General features: G+C 35.5%; 1 protein-coding gene across 9 annotated transcripts in view; it reads right to left on the bottom strand.

Moving 5' to 3' along the window:
• The window catches only part of LOC127856864 (alpha-L-iduronidase-like), a 30,993-nt gene extending 15,506 nt beyond the window's left edge, over positions 1-15,487 (bottom strand). Inside the window, exons 1-10 of one of the 9 annotated variants that reach the window (XM_052393028.1) lie at positions 15,420-15,487; positions 14,090-14,129; positions 13,486-13,640; positions 9,226-9,369; positions 7,471-7,664; positions 6,633-6,728; positions 5,172-5,365; positions 4,253-4,353; positions 3,397-3,475; positions 49-298 (exon numbers count right to left, since the gene is read on the bottom strand). In XM_052393028.1, coding sequence (XP_052248988.1) covers positions 49-298; positions 3,397-3,475; positions 4,253-4,353; positions 5,172-5,365; positions 6,633-6,728; positions 7,471-7,664; positions 9,226-9,369; positions 13,486-13,616 — 1,189 coding nt within the window. In that variant the 5' untranslated portion in view covers positions 13,617-13,640; positions 14,090-14,129; positions 15,420-15,487. The other 8 variants (XM_052393030.1, XM_052393029.1, XM_052393026.1 and 5 more) reach the window with 8 other exon arrangements.
• Between the last annotated feature and the right edge of the window lie 727 nt (positions 15,488-16,214).

Genomic DNA, 16,214 nt, shown 5'->3' with positions numbered 1-16,214 from the left:
ATAAAAATGCAAAAGTTCCCTAAATTTATCAAAGCAGAAGACACTTACATGTAATTTTCGACTGCACCTCTATCTCTCCCAACATAGACAGCAATGCCATCACATTGTAGACTGGTTTCTGAAAGAAGTGTGTGTGTGGCGGACTTGTATTGTTCATTTGGAACCGCGCCAAAAGTGTCCGCTGTGTGTACTGGTGAGGGAACCAGCTCAGGAAGGCATTGTCATTGCTTAGCAACTGATAGTTGTGTATTCTCGGTTGTGGGTTCGAAATAAAGGCTTTTTGATGCTGGTTTATCACCTGTTATGAAAAAGGCAAACAGTTCTTTGTGTATCATACGTCTAAAAAAATACTTCATAAACAAGCATGAAAAGTAAAGAACAAAAACTAAAGGTACCATATTGCATTAAACATGATTTTTTGTAAATTTTAGGTGTATTTTTACTTTGAATACAAGCAAGACGGTAGTCATTATTCTCACACATATACAGATTTTAATTTATATGATGTTAGCCCTACCCATTTTATACAAAAGTCACAATTGGACAAAATAGAACTAGATGTTATGAAAATTGTACAGTTTTACAGTACAGCTCAAGCAAAACAAAAATATTCCGCGATCCGCGGAGTCAGACGCCATCTTGTGTTCGCGGAGTCGACTCGGAATCGACTATCTGGTCGCCGAGTAGCCGTGTCTGTCCGCCGAGGCAATCCGCATCTCGTCTCCGCGACACGCCGCGGCATGATGACGAGGAATTTGTTGATGATGTCGAGTCATTCGGCGGACAATCGTATTAATTATAATTTACAATGTACATGTACCTCGGATAGAAATGGACTCCGAGTTTCGCATCATAAAATTTATAACATGGAGCGTTACTACGTTGCGAAACAATTCACTACATAATACATTGACAATAAGGTTTTGCATCATCTGTCCAAATTATCTTTATTAACTGTTTATTAACCCTTTCCCTGATAGATGCGTATAATCCCGAGTCTATCGTTTCCCCGATACATGCGTTTATGACTGTCATTCACAATTACCACATACATGCGAATTTTTCCGTCTCTATCCATTACCCGCTGATCCCGTATATTATTCCATTTTCAAATGCAAATTCTGATTAATATTGACGAGAAAAGTGCTAAAAAAAACTCATTAACACAGACATCAAACTTTATTCTAAAATATCAAATGAATTTCGGCATATGTTTCTAATTAAAGATTTGATGAAATAGGTGTCCAATCGGGACAAGGGTAACACAAATAAATACATGTATATGCCCATGATATTTTCGTGTCCAGTGTTTGTCTAAAACAAAAAGCGTGGGTGAATTTATTGATACACAAAACTACGTAGCGCAGACAACATTGTAAAACTTCGTAGTGAATTTCCATTTGAGTATAGGGGTATCTCGCAAATGATTTTGACATTTTTTCTGATTAAAATAAAAGTAAAAAAACGCTGTATCATTTTCATATTTTAGTTCGTTCAATATTGCAACAATTACTGTATTGTATCTGATTGCACACAAAGTGCCGTGTAAAGTTAATATTGTTTTACAACGACCAATAAACAGCGTCATCTATATTTAGATTTTATGCAACATGTATAAGTCATTTCCTGAAAATTGGGAGAAAGGAAAAGCGATTTTTCGAAAATAAACCAACGTTTTTTTTCCATTTAATTTGTCATGATTATTTATATTTTGTTTTGTCTGTGTATGTTTGATTGGTTCTCATTTGTTTTAAGCAAATTATATGAAAAAAATATCGTAATGGTAAATGTTTAAAGCAAGTCCCGTTTCCGAGATCATATACGAGAATTACTTCTATATGTTTACTGATAAATTATGGTTTTGACAGACGACACGTGCATTTCTAAAGTGTGTGTTTTTGTAATACACGGGATATTGGTTTATCGGTGCTTGATTGCGCAATAAAACAAAGACACTTTGTGCTCGTTTGGGCCATAACCGGAGGTTATTTTCAGTAGCACACGTGCCAGAAACTAACGAGTTCGGGTAATAAAGCACTGAGATTATGATCTGAAAACTGCATGTAGTCTGAAATGAAACAAAATGCCGACAAATCAAAAGATTAACCGCCTAATGTTTCAGTATAAAAAAATGCCGACAAATCAAAAGATTAACCGCCTAATGTTTCAGTATAGAATTCGATATTTTAAGGCGGGGTCCTCACTGCATTCCCTTTTGCATTCGCATACGCTTGTATAACTTGTTATTTCCTCGTATTATTTGCACAGATTTATTAAAATTACAATGAAAATGCTCACGCTTTCCAGGCAGATAACGTGATATTACACAAGTCATCTTTATTTTCGCGCAATTTCTAAGAGAACAGCAGATTTACAAGTGTATTGAATTGTCAAAATAATGATACTGTTTTGCGTCGCAATATTATTTTGGAAGTCACACTTATGCCGAGTTTAATGGTTCAATTTATTGCCCGATAATTTCGTTTATTAAATTTATATTTAGATGCAACATGTACATGGCCATTTCTGAAAATCGGGACGAAGTGAAAGTTATCATTTTTAAATATAAACGAATATAAGTTTTTATTTAAATTGTCAACATTATTTTTATTTGTTTTCTATGTGTATAGTTGTTTGGTTCTCATATGTATTTTCGCAAATCTTATGATACTCAATATGTTATTTTCGATGTTTAAAGCAAATCTTGTTTCCGAGATCTTGTTCGGGATTAAACTGTGTAAGGTTCATTGATATGGTTATAATGACCTACAAAATCATTATGTATCAAGTTCCGTATGCAGAGAAGCTGACCAAAGGTTTACACAATCACGCAGAAATAAACATATGTATTTTTTTCGGCGAATCGCCGCGTGTAAAGACGCGGCGTGATGCCGCAGATAGATGCCGAGGCAGGAACAGACGCGGCGTAACTCCGCGAAATATCGCGGAGTGCCTCGGCATGATGCCGAGGGAATACTCGTTGTGGGTGCGGAGTAATTTCGAAAACAAAAGAGTGTGTCCGCGGCATAGCCGCGGATTTTGTTGGTTTTGCGTGAGCTGTACTGTATGTCAATGAAAACAATATGTATAATTGTTTATGATTTAGAAATATTTTTGCAAAAAACATGTTTATGTTCAGAGGCGCAAAGAATGAAAATTTAATTAAACATATACAGCCACAATTTTTTATGATGCACTAAAATAATAAAATAAAATAATATTAATAACAACTATTTGAAGTCTTTATTGGAGATCAAACCATGTTTTGTCGAGTTCATATAATGTTAAAATATCATTTACATCATACCACTTTGTTGATTCATTAACACCCACTACAAGCCTGCAAAACTAAATACCAGTATAAGGCATTTCCTTAAATGTTAAACAGATTGTTACCTTGGCAACAATGGCAGCATATGTAGAATCAGCCCGCCATTCTTCATCTTGTGACCACCCCACCAAGGGATCAGCCTCACTAAAAAACACTTCAGTTTTAAATGGGTACCACCACCCAGACCAGCATAATTATTCAGATGATTTCACATAAAAGCCTTCTCTATGTATAGTGCAAAAGAAGCAACATATTTAAAGCTACTATGACCATAGACTTTGACCTGTTGACCTCTAAATCAATCAGTTCTTCCTTAGCTCCAAAGTTCAAATATCAAATTGCATTATCACAGGTACAAGTGTTCTTGAGATATCATGCAAACATAAGTTTCATGTAATCATCCGTTATGATGTTGATCTATGACTCACATGTTGACCTCAAAATCAATATTTATCTTCCTAAACACACAAATGATCCATTATACTGATTGGTATGATTATACCTCAACGAGTTCTCTATATATTATCACAATCATATTCACATGAAGTAGTCCATTTAACAAGCCATCATACAGCTGACCATTAGACTGACCGGCCTCACGACAGGTGCTAAGTAATAAAGCTGCGTTTTGAGAAAACTTGGCTTATACATGTGAATAAAATGTCATTAAATATTATCCTATGCAGTCTGCACAGGCTAGTCAGGGACAACAATTTGTACCTAAACTGATTTTTATTTAGAGGACACATCCGTTAAACAATAAATTCCATAAAAGCAAATAGTGTTGTACATGATTAGCATGTGCAGACTGCACAGGCTTATCTAAGACTGAATCTTTTTGGATGTGCATTAGGCCCTGTATTCCCCCAAAGCCATTCATATAAGCTTTGTTGAAAGAGGAGTCACAAAAATAGTCCATACTCATTAAAGAATGGTTTGTCTGCCAATGTCGGGAATCTATTGGAGATTGAATCCATGAGACTTATCTCATCTTCTAGAATCTTATATGATGAACCATCACCCTAGCAAACAGAAAGCAAATACTATAAAATCACTTTATTCGGAACAGAAGTGTACAAATTTGAGGCATTTTTTAAAATTATGGCCTATAAACAAAGGCCTATATGGGAAAAGTGATATTGCCTGTTATTTACTGGTATATCATTATTTATGGCGCTTTAATAATAACAAGAGCTCTGCGGTCGAAGAAAGATGCGCCCCAAACAGGGCCTTGATACCCATCACTCAATGACATATCTAACGGAAACCGATTGTTACACATGTTATAATATATATATATATATATATATATATATATATTTATATTTATATTTATATATATATATTTATATATATATATATATATATATATATATATATATATATATACTGTTTACTTATCTTGGTCGATATTAAAACATGTATAAAAGGGACAGATCCAAATTTTCAACATGATATCAATTTCACATTCTACCGCTGAATGTGATATTGATGTATCTGCTTGTCATTTTGTATATAAGATACAATGGTTTATCCTACATTCATTAAAATGTTGAATATCAAATGTTAGACCTTCCCCATTAAGACCCGAAGTGAAAATGGCTATATGCAACCGGCATAAAACAAGAACAGACTGTTAGTAACTCGCTGCCTGTTCAGGTTTCTGCATGTTACTCGCAGGCTGTTCAGTTTTTAAGCTGTTTGCTGCTCATCAGTATCTTAGGGTTAGAAATGAAGCCTTCAAAACTTTAATCTATTAAGAAAAGTCTCTTATATAATTAGTTTTTGCTAACAGAAAACAAATTTGTCAAAACGGTATATGAGTAGTGAAGGGTTAGACCTTCTTATGGTATGACAAGAAATCAAGCCGAATGCCTGTCTCCCCTGTGAAGTAGTTTGTTCCGTTCACAATATGTTGTAGAAGGGCATCTGAGTACAGGGTGCCATGGCAACCGTCACCGGGGCCACCCAACTTCAGGTCCAAGGAGGCGGCTTTCAGACCCTCAGAGCAAGCGTCGTAGTAATTAAGGAACCCTGGGGGTACGAAATAGAAAATACATGTAGGTTTTTGGTTAGAGTTGAATTCATTTTATTTTGAGAGGCTTAGAAAACCTGAACCACAAGTCGTGACCTATGGTAAAGGCTTTTTGTGTTGAAGATGTTTGCTGTTTTAAACAGGATTGAGATACACTCCAATTTATTGTATCACATGTGTTGTTATTTTATTCATGTAATATATTGATGCGATGAACCTGAACCACAAGCCTTGGCGTATGGTCGAGTGTTTGTTGTTGAGGAATTAAACATATCCATAATCGACACATACCATGCAATTTATTTATCCCATCATTTCCACATTTTTGTCATTATTTTAAAAGCAAACAAAAAACAAACAAACATGAAAAAAAAGTGTTGTCTTCTAAATAAAGAAAATGAAGTCATTATAAAGAGCTGGTTTACTGTTTTCATAAACTTTGAAATACACTCTAGTTTATCTGATTTACTGATATTTCAATAATGTTGTATATTAATGGGATATAATTTACGTATTCATTTACAAATACACAAATGATAGACAACTTTAACAATGCCTTACTATGTTCTGCAAATATTTTTTTGCGGTACACCATTTAAATAAAACGCTGTAGATATTTATGCTTCAAAATCAGTTGCATGGATGGTTTGAAACCCACAATTTTAAGTTGCTCAAGTCACCAGTGTCATTGAAACAGTTTCCAGGATTTTTAATGTTGATTACATTACCATTGGCTGCACTCACATGTATGAGATAAATGGTAATAGGGATCAAAACAAATTGCAGTGAATAACATGTTCATAGTATAAAACTTTATATTACCAATTTGAAAAGAATACACTGAAAATGTAATGCATTTTGACATATGTAACATTTTAAATTTATTTACTTCAATTTGGTAATATCAACAATAAAAGAGAGACATTATTGTTTCCTTGTATTTGATATTGAGCCAAGTCTGAAAACATCTGTCACAAATTGAAATAATAATTGTGTTGTTAGTGCTTATCATCCAATACAAACCGAGAAGTTCTTATGCTTTGCTATCAGACCACCCCGGCTATTATAGTCATCATAGTTTAATGCCTTCACAGCTGAATTATTGTTTTTTGGAAGAAAATTATTTTATTCATCTTACCTATTGCTCTTTTGGCAATAACACTTCAATGTTAAGGTAAAAGGCATATGGCTGAATAGGTAATTAATGCTTCTAAACATAGGCTTGTATTTGTTCATACTTTTAAAATACTTTAGTGTAATTCAAACCTTGAACAGTCATGTTAACATTGTCAAAGTCGCGGCAGTCTGGTTCATTCCACGACTCAAAGTTCCACTGGGACACCCAGCCAACACCATACTGATCTGTAACCATGGAAACAGCAGTAAAATTTGCTTGGATTTGGTATCAATGACGGTTAAATGCTTCAGTTGTCAGATGTTGACATTAGTATGTGCACTTTGTACTGGTAAACCTGTTAACCCAGGCAAAGAGTGAACAGGCTAACATACCACTGTGATATGACTTATATATGGTTGAAAACAGCCAAAAATTAAATTAACAAATCAAACAAATCTTTAAATGAACACTGTTTTATATAAATTAGGAATAAACCATCAAACTTGGAATGGGCATCATTTTGGCATTTTTCTCAAATAATACTTTAATTTCATGTTCTGAATGTATTTCTGTAACATCCTGTCAATACTTTTAGTATAAATAAGCCCTTCAATTACTTTTTTATTAACAGTGATTGTACTTTTTAATATTTTAACTGTATTTTTAAACTATATTCATGCACATATGGACACAGTATTACTTATTGAGGATTTAAAAAATATCCAATCAAACATCAAGTAACAAAAAACAATTTAAATGATGCAATAACATATTCAAGTCTCCATTTTACTTTGTAAAAATTAATAAATACAAAACATTGAACCTCATATAATGAATTGTTGAAAAAAACACAGTTTATACCAAGATTGATGTCATATTCCATCTTCACATAATAGACAAACACACGGTCTGTCTGTATGTCATTATATTTTTTTATTAGCAACAATTATAACAAGTCGATATAGTACATTACAAATTAACATATACTGATATATCTCTGAGCTGTCTGGGTGACAAGATCCTTCCACATCATCAAGGAGGTCTTGTCCTCAAAGTCCTTGAACAGACCCGACGGGTTACCCATGAGCTCAAACCCGGGCCTCATCCCATTGGCATACAGGAGATCTATCAGGGAGTCCAGGCTGGTGAAGTTGTAAATGGGGGGCTTGAATGGAGGCAGGCTGAAGAGAGAGATGTTCTTTGGCGTATATATAGTCATGTTAAAGTCACAGGGGGCTTAAATGGGAGCAGGCTAAAGAGAAAGATGTTCTTTGATGTATACATAGTAATGTGAAAGTCACAGGGCGCTTAAATGGGGGCAGGCTGAAGAGACAGATATTCTTTGGCGTATACATAGTCATGTGAAAGTCGCAGGGGGCTTGAATGGGGGCAGGCTGAAGAGAGAGATGTTCTTTGGCTTATACATAATCATGTGAAAGTCACAGGGGGGGGCTTGAATGGGGGCAGGCTGAAGAGAGAGATATTCTTTTGCGTATACATAGTCATGTGAAAGTCATAGGGGGCTTGAATGGGGGCAGGCTGAAGAGGGAGATGTTCTTTGGCATATACATAGTCATGTGAAAGTCAAAGGAGGCTTGAATGGGGGAAGGCTGAAGAGGGAGATGTTCTTTGATGTATACATAGTCATGTGAAAGTCACAGGGGGGGGGGGGGCTTGAATGGGGGCAGGCTGAAGAGGGAGATGTTCTTTGATGTATACATAGTCATGTGAAAGTCACAGGGGGGGGGGGCTTGAATGGGGGCAGGCTGAAGAGGCAGATGTTCTTTGATGTATACATAGTCATGTGAAAGTCATAGGGGGCTTGAATAGGGGCAGGCTGAAGAGATATATGTTCTTTGATGTATACATAGTCATGTGAAAGTCATAGGGGTCTTGAATGGGGGCAGGCTGAAGAGATATATGTTGTTTGATGTATACATAGACATGTGAAAGTCACAGGGGGCTTGAATGGGGGCAGACTGAAGAGAGAGATGTTCTTTGATGTATACATAGTCATGTGAAAGTCATAGGGGGCTTGAATGGGGGCAGGCTGAAGAGACATATGTTGTTTGATGTATACATAGACATGTGAAAGTCACAGGGGGCTTGAATGGGGGCAGACTGAAGAGAGAGATGTTCTTTGATGTATACATAGACATGTAAAAGTCACAGGGGGCTTGAATGAGGGCAGACTAAAGAGGGAGATGTTCTTTGATGTATACATACTATTAACCCTTTACCACTCAGAAACAAAGTGAAAATGGCTATGTTCAAACAGCATACAACCAGAACAGCCAAAGAGTAATTTGAAGTATGTTCAGGTTTTATGCCTTTTGCTGCTCATCAATATTTAAGGGTTGGAACTGAAATCCTTTAAAATTTGAATCTAGTAAGAAAGGTCTTTGATTTTATCTTACTTTCTGAGGTACTACAAATGCGTCAAAATACTTATTTAACTGGTAAAGGGTTAATATGCTATGACATGATTAGTGTTACATTGTAAAGTACGAAGCTAACATTCTATTCAATCTAACAAACATTGTGAAACCCGCTTGTTCTTTCAGTACTTCTTGTATAGAGAACATATCAAAGGACCAATCACAAATGTTATGAGCCGATTGATTAATATCCATCCTTGCATTACCTTGTCACTGTGATCAGGTCCAGAAGCCAGTGTATGCGGACCTGCTCTATACCGGACCTAGGTTAGGCTCCAATCATGGCAATATTATACTGCATTACCTGGTCACTGTGATCAGGTCCAGAAGCCAGTGTATGCGGACCTGCTCTATACCGGACCTGGGCATGGATCCAATCATGGCGATGTTGTACTGCATGTCATGGCTCAGATCAAACGCAGCTGCATCCATGTGAGGAAGTGGCGGGCTGAAATAGACGATTAAGCTTCGATCTGGAAGAAAGGGGCTTTAAGCACATGTGCAAAGTATCGTCCCATATAAGCCTGTGAAGTCTTCACAGGATAATCAGGGACATTACTTTCTGCTTTTATGGGTATTTTTGTTTAGAAGAAGTGTCTTCTTTGTGAAAAATCATTCAAGGCAGAAAGTGTCGTCCCTGATTGGCCTGTGAAGTCTGCACGGGCTAATTCGGGAGGATACTTTATGCATATGCTGCTTATTATGCAATAAGCCCCATGAAATAGAGTGACTTCTATAGCATGTTTCAAAATAAAACTAGAGTACGGATATACAATTGACTAATACCCCCACACAACTTTGTCACAGGAATGGAAGTCATGTCCTTGGGGAAGTTCAAAAGCACATTATGCATGAATATGTTTATCACTGTGCATGAAGACTTCACTGTGCCATGGTTGTCACATATTTTAATTTAAATTTAATCACTTGAAATTTATAGAAAAAATTTGCTCCACAAATGTATAACATTTTACATGGAAGCAATGCTTCTGGCTGGACATACAACTTAACAATAAGTGCATCAATGCACATGCAAATAAAGTCTTTCACATGTACACCACATGGTGAACAAATATTAATGATATTTGAAGTTGAAATTTAATTGCTTGACAAATGAAGAAGTATTTTGCTCCATAAACTTATAACATTGTACATATATTGATGCGATTTCTGATAGAGCATAAATAGACCAACCAACACAGAGCGACTCATACATTATCACACTTAAACTGTGTTTCCAAATACAGTCCACTCTCGTTATCTCGAAGTCGGCAGGAACAAGAAAAACAAGGGCTGTTTGTAAAACATGCATGCCCCCCATATGGGCTGTCCGTTGTAGTGGCAGCCATTGTGTGAATACGATTTTTGTCACTGTGACCTTGACCTTTGACCTAGTGACCTGAAAATCAATAAGGGTCATCTGCGGGTCACGATCAATGTACCTATGAAGTGTCATGATCCTAGGCAAAAGCGTTCTTGAGTTATCATCCGAAAATCATTTTACTATTTCGGGTCACCGTGACCTTGACCTTTGACCTTGTGACCTCAAAATCATTAGGGGTAATCTGCAAGTCATGATCAATCTACCTATGAAGTTTCATGATCCTAGGCGTATGCGTTCTTGAGTTATCATCCGAAAACCATTTTACTATTTCGGGTCACCGTGACCTTGACCTTTGACCTAGTGACCTCAAAATCAATAGGGGTTATCTGCGAGTCATGATCAACCTACCCATGAAGTTTCATGATCCTAGGCGTATGCGTTCTTGAGTTATCATCCGGAAACCATTTTACTATTTCGGGTCACCGTGACCTTGACCTTTGACCTAGTGACCTCAAAATCAATAGGGGTCATCTGCAAGTCATGATCAATCTACCCATGAAGTTTCATGATCCTAGGCGTATGCGTTCTTGAGTTATCATTAAAAAACCATTTTACTATTTCTGGTCACCGTGACTTGACCTTTGACCTAGTGACCTCAAAATCAATAGGGGTCATCTGCGAGTCATGATCAATGTACCTATGAAGTTTCATGATCCTAGGCCCAAGCGTTCTTGAGTTATCGTCTGACAACCACCTGGTGGACGGACCGACCGACAGACCGACCGACAGACCGACCGACATGAGCAAAGCAATATACCCGCTCTTCTTCGAAGGGGGGCATAAATATTGAGATAACGAGAGTTTGAGATATCTGATTAGGCGTTTTCAAAGAAAAAATAAGACGAAAATTTACCCTCGTTTTTAACATCTAAATACATGCTGTGGTCTAACTAAAGCCGTCACCGCGTGGCATAATAATCTTTACCTGATATTACGCGTTTTTACGAGGCACGATTAATTTTGCTATTTAAATGCTTAAAATGACGTTTTAAGTATTACAGAATTGCATGAACACATGCGGTTATAATATTTCTATACTGTCGAGTAAACATCCGTTAATGTAGCTATTTAAAATTATGATGCAATTGACGTCCAATCAAGACGAATTTGCGACGGTTTATATACGCAAAAATATAACTCCATGCATTTTGGAATGTTGTTTGTAAAAAACAATTAATCTTTTGTCCTTTCGGCAGGCTGTGTATTAATTGCAGTTAATTGATGTTAATGTGACAGTTAAAGTGACAGGCCTTACTCAAGTGTTAATGGCTAACGACATTACACACGTATGATCATTGATGCAATTAACGGATCAATTTCCTACCGCACAGTATCGGGAGCAGCCGGGAGAAGCGGGACGGTGAAGTATCAAAGAAAAAAATTCCCACCTTTTGCCGACACTGGAACAGTTATTCGCACTTCGAGATAAACCACAGTAAATACATGTAAAATCGGGACTCGGGACAAAATTTTATATCGAGATATCGAATTATTCGGCATAATGAAAATCGAGATATGCGATGTTTATTTATATAGATAAAGAAGGAAAAAAGTTTGGACATTGAGCTTACTTCGACATATCGAGAATATCGAGATATCCGATGTCGAGATAACGAGAGTGGACTGTAATTGTATTTTTATTAAGAGTAATCCATACATTTTATGTTATGATTCAAAATATGCCAGCCAAATAGTTATGATATTTGTACAGTATTTTTGTTATTCTTGAGGCAATTTCTCTTAGAATTGACACAAAACTCAAACTGTCAGTGCAAATATTGAAGATGATATCTACTATTAAAGGAAAATCTCTACTGTTATATGTACAATCCAAAATGTGTATTGCTTAAACTTTAGAACATATATTCTTACTGTACTGTAGTGTAACTGTAGTGTAATGTTTGTATAAAAATTTGGTATGAAAATCATTTCCTTATAAAAGCCTCGTTCTAGGAAAATTGGGCTGAATGCATGTGTGCAAAGTGTCAGTGCAAATTTTGAAGATGACATCTACTAAGGAAATTCCTAACTGTTATAAGTAGAATCCACAATGTGTATTGTTTAAACTTTAGAACATAATATTCTAACTGTACTGTACTCAGTGCCCTCACACTACTTTGGGGGAAGGGGTCCGCAGCCCTTAGGAGGGGGAATTTTCGGGGCATTTCCCTTTTTGGAGGATTCTTTTACCTTCTCTCTCATTATTACATTTGTACATGTTTGCGCTATATTCATTGCATTTTTCATAATTTAGTTTGTTTGCAAAGATTAAATTGAAATAGAATTGAGATATAATAATCGTGAGACACATTTTTCTATTAAAAAAAACAAAAACAAAAAAAAAAAAAATTTTTTTTTAGGGGGAATTTTCCCCAAAAAAGGGGAAAAAAGTATACTTTTCAGGTGGGGGACTGGCGCCGAATTTCGGCGGCAGATTTAATAGATTGAGGGCCCTGGTACTGTTATGTTTCTATAAAAAAATTGTATGAACAAGTGATGTGTTTGTGAAACACTATGTCCCCATATATTTGACCTATGACCTTGAAGGATGACCTTGACCTTTCACCACTCAAAATGTGCAGCTCCATGAGATACACATGCATGCCAAATATCAAGTTGCTATCTTCAAAATTGCAAAAGTGTACATTAAATGAGCAATATTGACCCATATATTTGAACTTTGACCTTGAAGAATGACCTTGACCTTGACACTTTACCACTCAAAAAGTGCAGCTCCATGAGATACACATGCATGCCAAATATGAAGTTGCTATCTTCAATATTGCAAAAGTTATGGCAAATGTTAAAGTTTGGGCAAACAAACACACAAACCAACCAACAAACCAACAGACAGGGCAAAAACAATATGTCCCCCACTAAAGTGGTGGGGGACATAAAAATCATTTCCTTATAAATGCCATGTTCAAACGAAACTGGGCTTATAACATAAGTGTAGGGTCGCAGATTAGCCTGTGCTGTGCACACAGGCTAATCTAGGACACTAATTCAAGCCTAAACTAGATTTAAGCTTTGAAGTGACTTCCTTTAAATGAAAAAATATATAACAGCGGAAAGTGTCGTCCCCAATTAGCCTGTGTAGATTGCAGAGGCTTATCTAGGAAAACACCTTACCTACATGCATTAAGCCCAGTTTTCCCAGAACAAGGCTCATGATATTACCAGAATCCTGTTGATTGCCAGAAATGCCTCAGAGGTCCAACAGCCTCAGATGTGCGCACATGAATCTGCACCCCAGCTACAAGGTTATTAATCACTTTGAGGCAGAGGCTAACCACCATCAGAATCCTCATTTTGATCGATCTGGTGATGAATATCTGTAATTGTGTGTTATTTTATGTATAACTCTGGTGAACAGAAAAAATATCTGTGATTAAAAACAATGAAAATCATTGATAATTTTAACTTTTGCCAATACACCAATATATAATTGTTATGATGTCATGCTATTTTCTATTTATATTCCCACAAAATGATCAAGTTTAATACTTTTTAAATGTTAAATACCACAAAAAGGATATTAAGATGAAATGAAAATGCGTTGACTTTGGTAGATTACCAATTTCATTAAGTTCTTAAATCATAGAAATCAATGTTTACATTTGAGGTAGTTCTTCTTGAATGCTCTGAGTCTGAGCTTTTATGGGTACATACATGCAGCTCAGAGTTCTTCCTGATTAAACCAAATTTAAATTAAAAAATAAGTCTAAAGTTTGTCTATAAAATTAAATTCAATCAACATAAAATAGCGTAACAAACACAATACCTGTTACGGTGGTAACTGTAAGGCAAAAAGTATATAAAATCACGGACTCTAGATTACACGGATAAGAAACGGGACCGTTACGCCAAATATCTTGTTGTGTCTAAGTCACGTGACCGTTTCGTAACTATCGATCTTTTATCGAAGCGCCGAGGTTATACATTTGATGTACCCACTCATGTATTTTGTTAAATTATAGTTTCATTTCTAGGCCGATTTTGACAAATTATATATCATTAGAAAGCTTACGTAACGTAGTTTTTAAATATATAAATATATATTAAGTTTTCATTCTGATTTCGGCAGCCCGGCGAGTTATAACTTTAACTTTTGCAAATATCATACCGTTTTTGAGTTTTAGAATCTAGATGTACGGTTGACATGTTCGTACTTTATACCGATTTGTAGTGTTTATATTTGGAGTTCAGTTTTAAAAATAACATCTTGCTTAGGAGAATAGAATTCTGTATATGATAGAAAAAAAATGGTTTAAAAATGAAAGCAAGTAAGGAATGAAGGTGGAAGAAAGTACCGCGCGGTCCTAACGAACCGAAGGGGGGCTAAGGTCTTGGCGATTATGCTTTTGTGTAGATACCGGCCATTGAATTTCCTTTGCCATGATTATTATATTTTGGAATATATTGAAATATTTTGTTCTTGAGACATATCAATAAAGCTTATTATAAATGAATCTTAATAAATTAACGATTTCAGCTCTTGTTTATAACACAGAAAGGGTGTTAAATTTATGATGAAACAGCGTATATAGCGGACCCTCTCGATATTATTTGGCTTTGCATGCATACTTGAAATAAAATGGGTGTCAAAACATTCATTGTTTGTTGTTTATTATCAAAAAGGTAATTATGTAAAATTATATGAAAGGTTATTTACCTTATATCTGTTTACTACGTAACATAAGCTTTCTAATGTAATGATATATAATTTGTCAAAATTGGCCGAGAAATGAAACTATAAAAAGTATAATTAACAAAAGACGTGTGTACATCAAAATGTATAACCTCGGCGCTTCGCTGTACGCTTATTGTAAAAGATCGATAGCCAAAACACGGTAAAATGCGCGGTGGTAAAACATAAAATGTGTATTTCTTGTGTTTAACTCGCTTATAAATCCATTACTAACAACGGGAATATACTAAAAGTAAAAGTTATATTTTTTGAAAGAGGAATTAATAAGCAGAAAGATAACGTATAAACCAATAAAATCGGATGAATAGTTTTCGCATAAGATTGAATTTACTACAGTTAGGGTCAAATACTCGATTCATCTCCTATCAATATACACTATCCGTGATAAAATATGGCTTAAAATATCCACCAGGTATCAGCAGATTCATGTGATATAAACCATGACAAACTTAAGTACAAGGGCAGTTACTCGCCTGCCTTAATATTTGGTTACAATCCACTAACATAATATGATTATAGGTGCTACCTAATTTACGGGCAAAAGTTTTTAATATTTTTTGATAACCATGTATTTTTACTCAGTTTTAATAAATTTATCATGTATTTTTAATAAATATATGGACATGATTGTGTTCAAAATATTATAATTGTTGCAATAATTAAGTAATGCATCTTAAAAAATCAATCTTAAAACGAGTTACATGTTCCTAGCTTAAAGATCTAGCATCTTATAATTTTTTTGTTTTCTAGACACAGGAATTTAAAGCTGGTTCGGTGGCTGTGGTATAATGGATGGGGTGTCTGCTAACTGGCTTAGTCTCTGTATTGATCCCTTAAGTGGGAGCATTCTTTAGATAACCATAAAGACATACTATGGCGTACCATTTGGGTTGAAAGTCAAGAAGACCTACTAGGTAAAAAGAGAAACGAACGTCGAAGTACAACAATTGTACGTCGACATACAAATATAAAATATACTTCAAAGTATATGTTTGTACGTCAAAGTACAATTTGTACTTCGACATACATGTTTGTACTTCGACGTACACATTTTCTGAACAGCCAATCAAAACACTTGTCTATTGAGCCGCCTTTCCTTCAGATTTATACATAATAAATGTTTAAAATCTCTTTTTTAATTAAGGACAAAATGAATAAAAATATCAGAACGGAAAAAAACACATAGAAGTTTCAAGTA

This window comes from Dreissena polymorpha, chromosome 14 (assembly GCF_020536995.1).
Source record: "Dreissena polymorpha isolate Duluth1 chromosome 14, UMN_Dpol_1.0, whole genome shotgun sequence".
NCBI classification, from domain to species: domain Eukaryota; kingdom Metazoa; phylum Mollusca; class Bivalvia; order Myida; family Dreissenidae; genus Dreissena; species Dreissena polymorpha.
The sequence above is the reverse complement of the archived record's forward strand: the minus strand, read 5'-3'. Positions and strand labels throughout refer to the sequence as shown.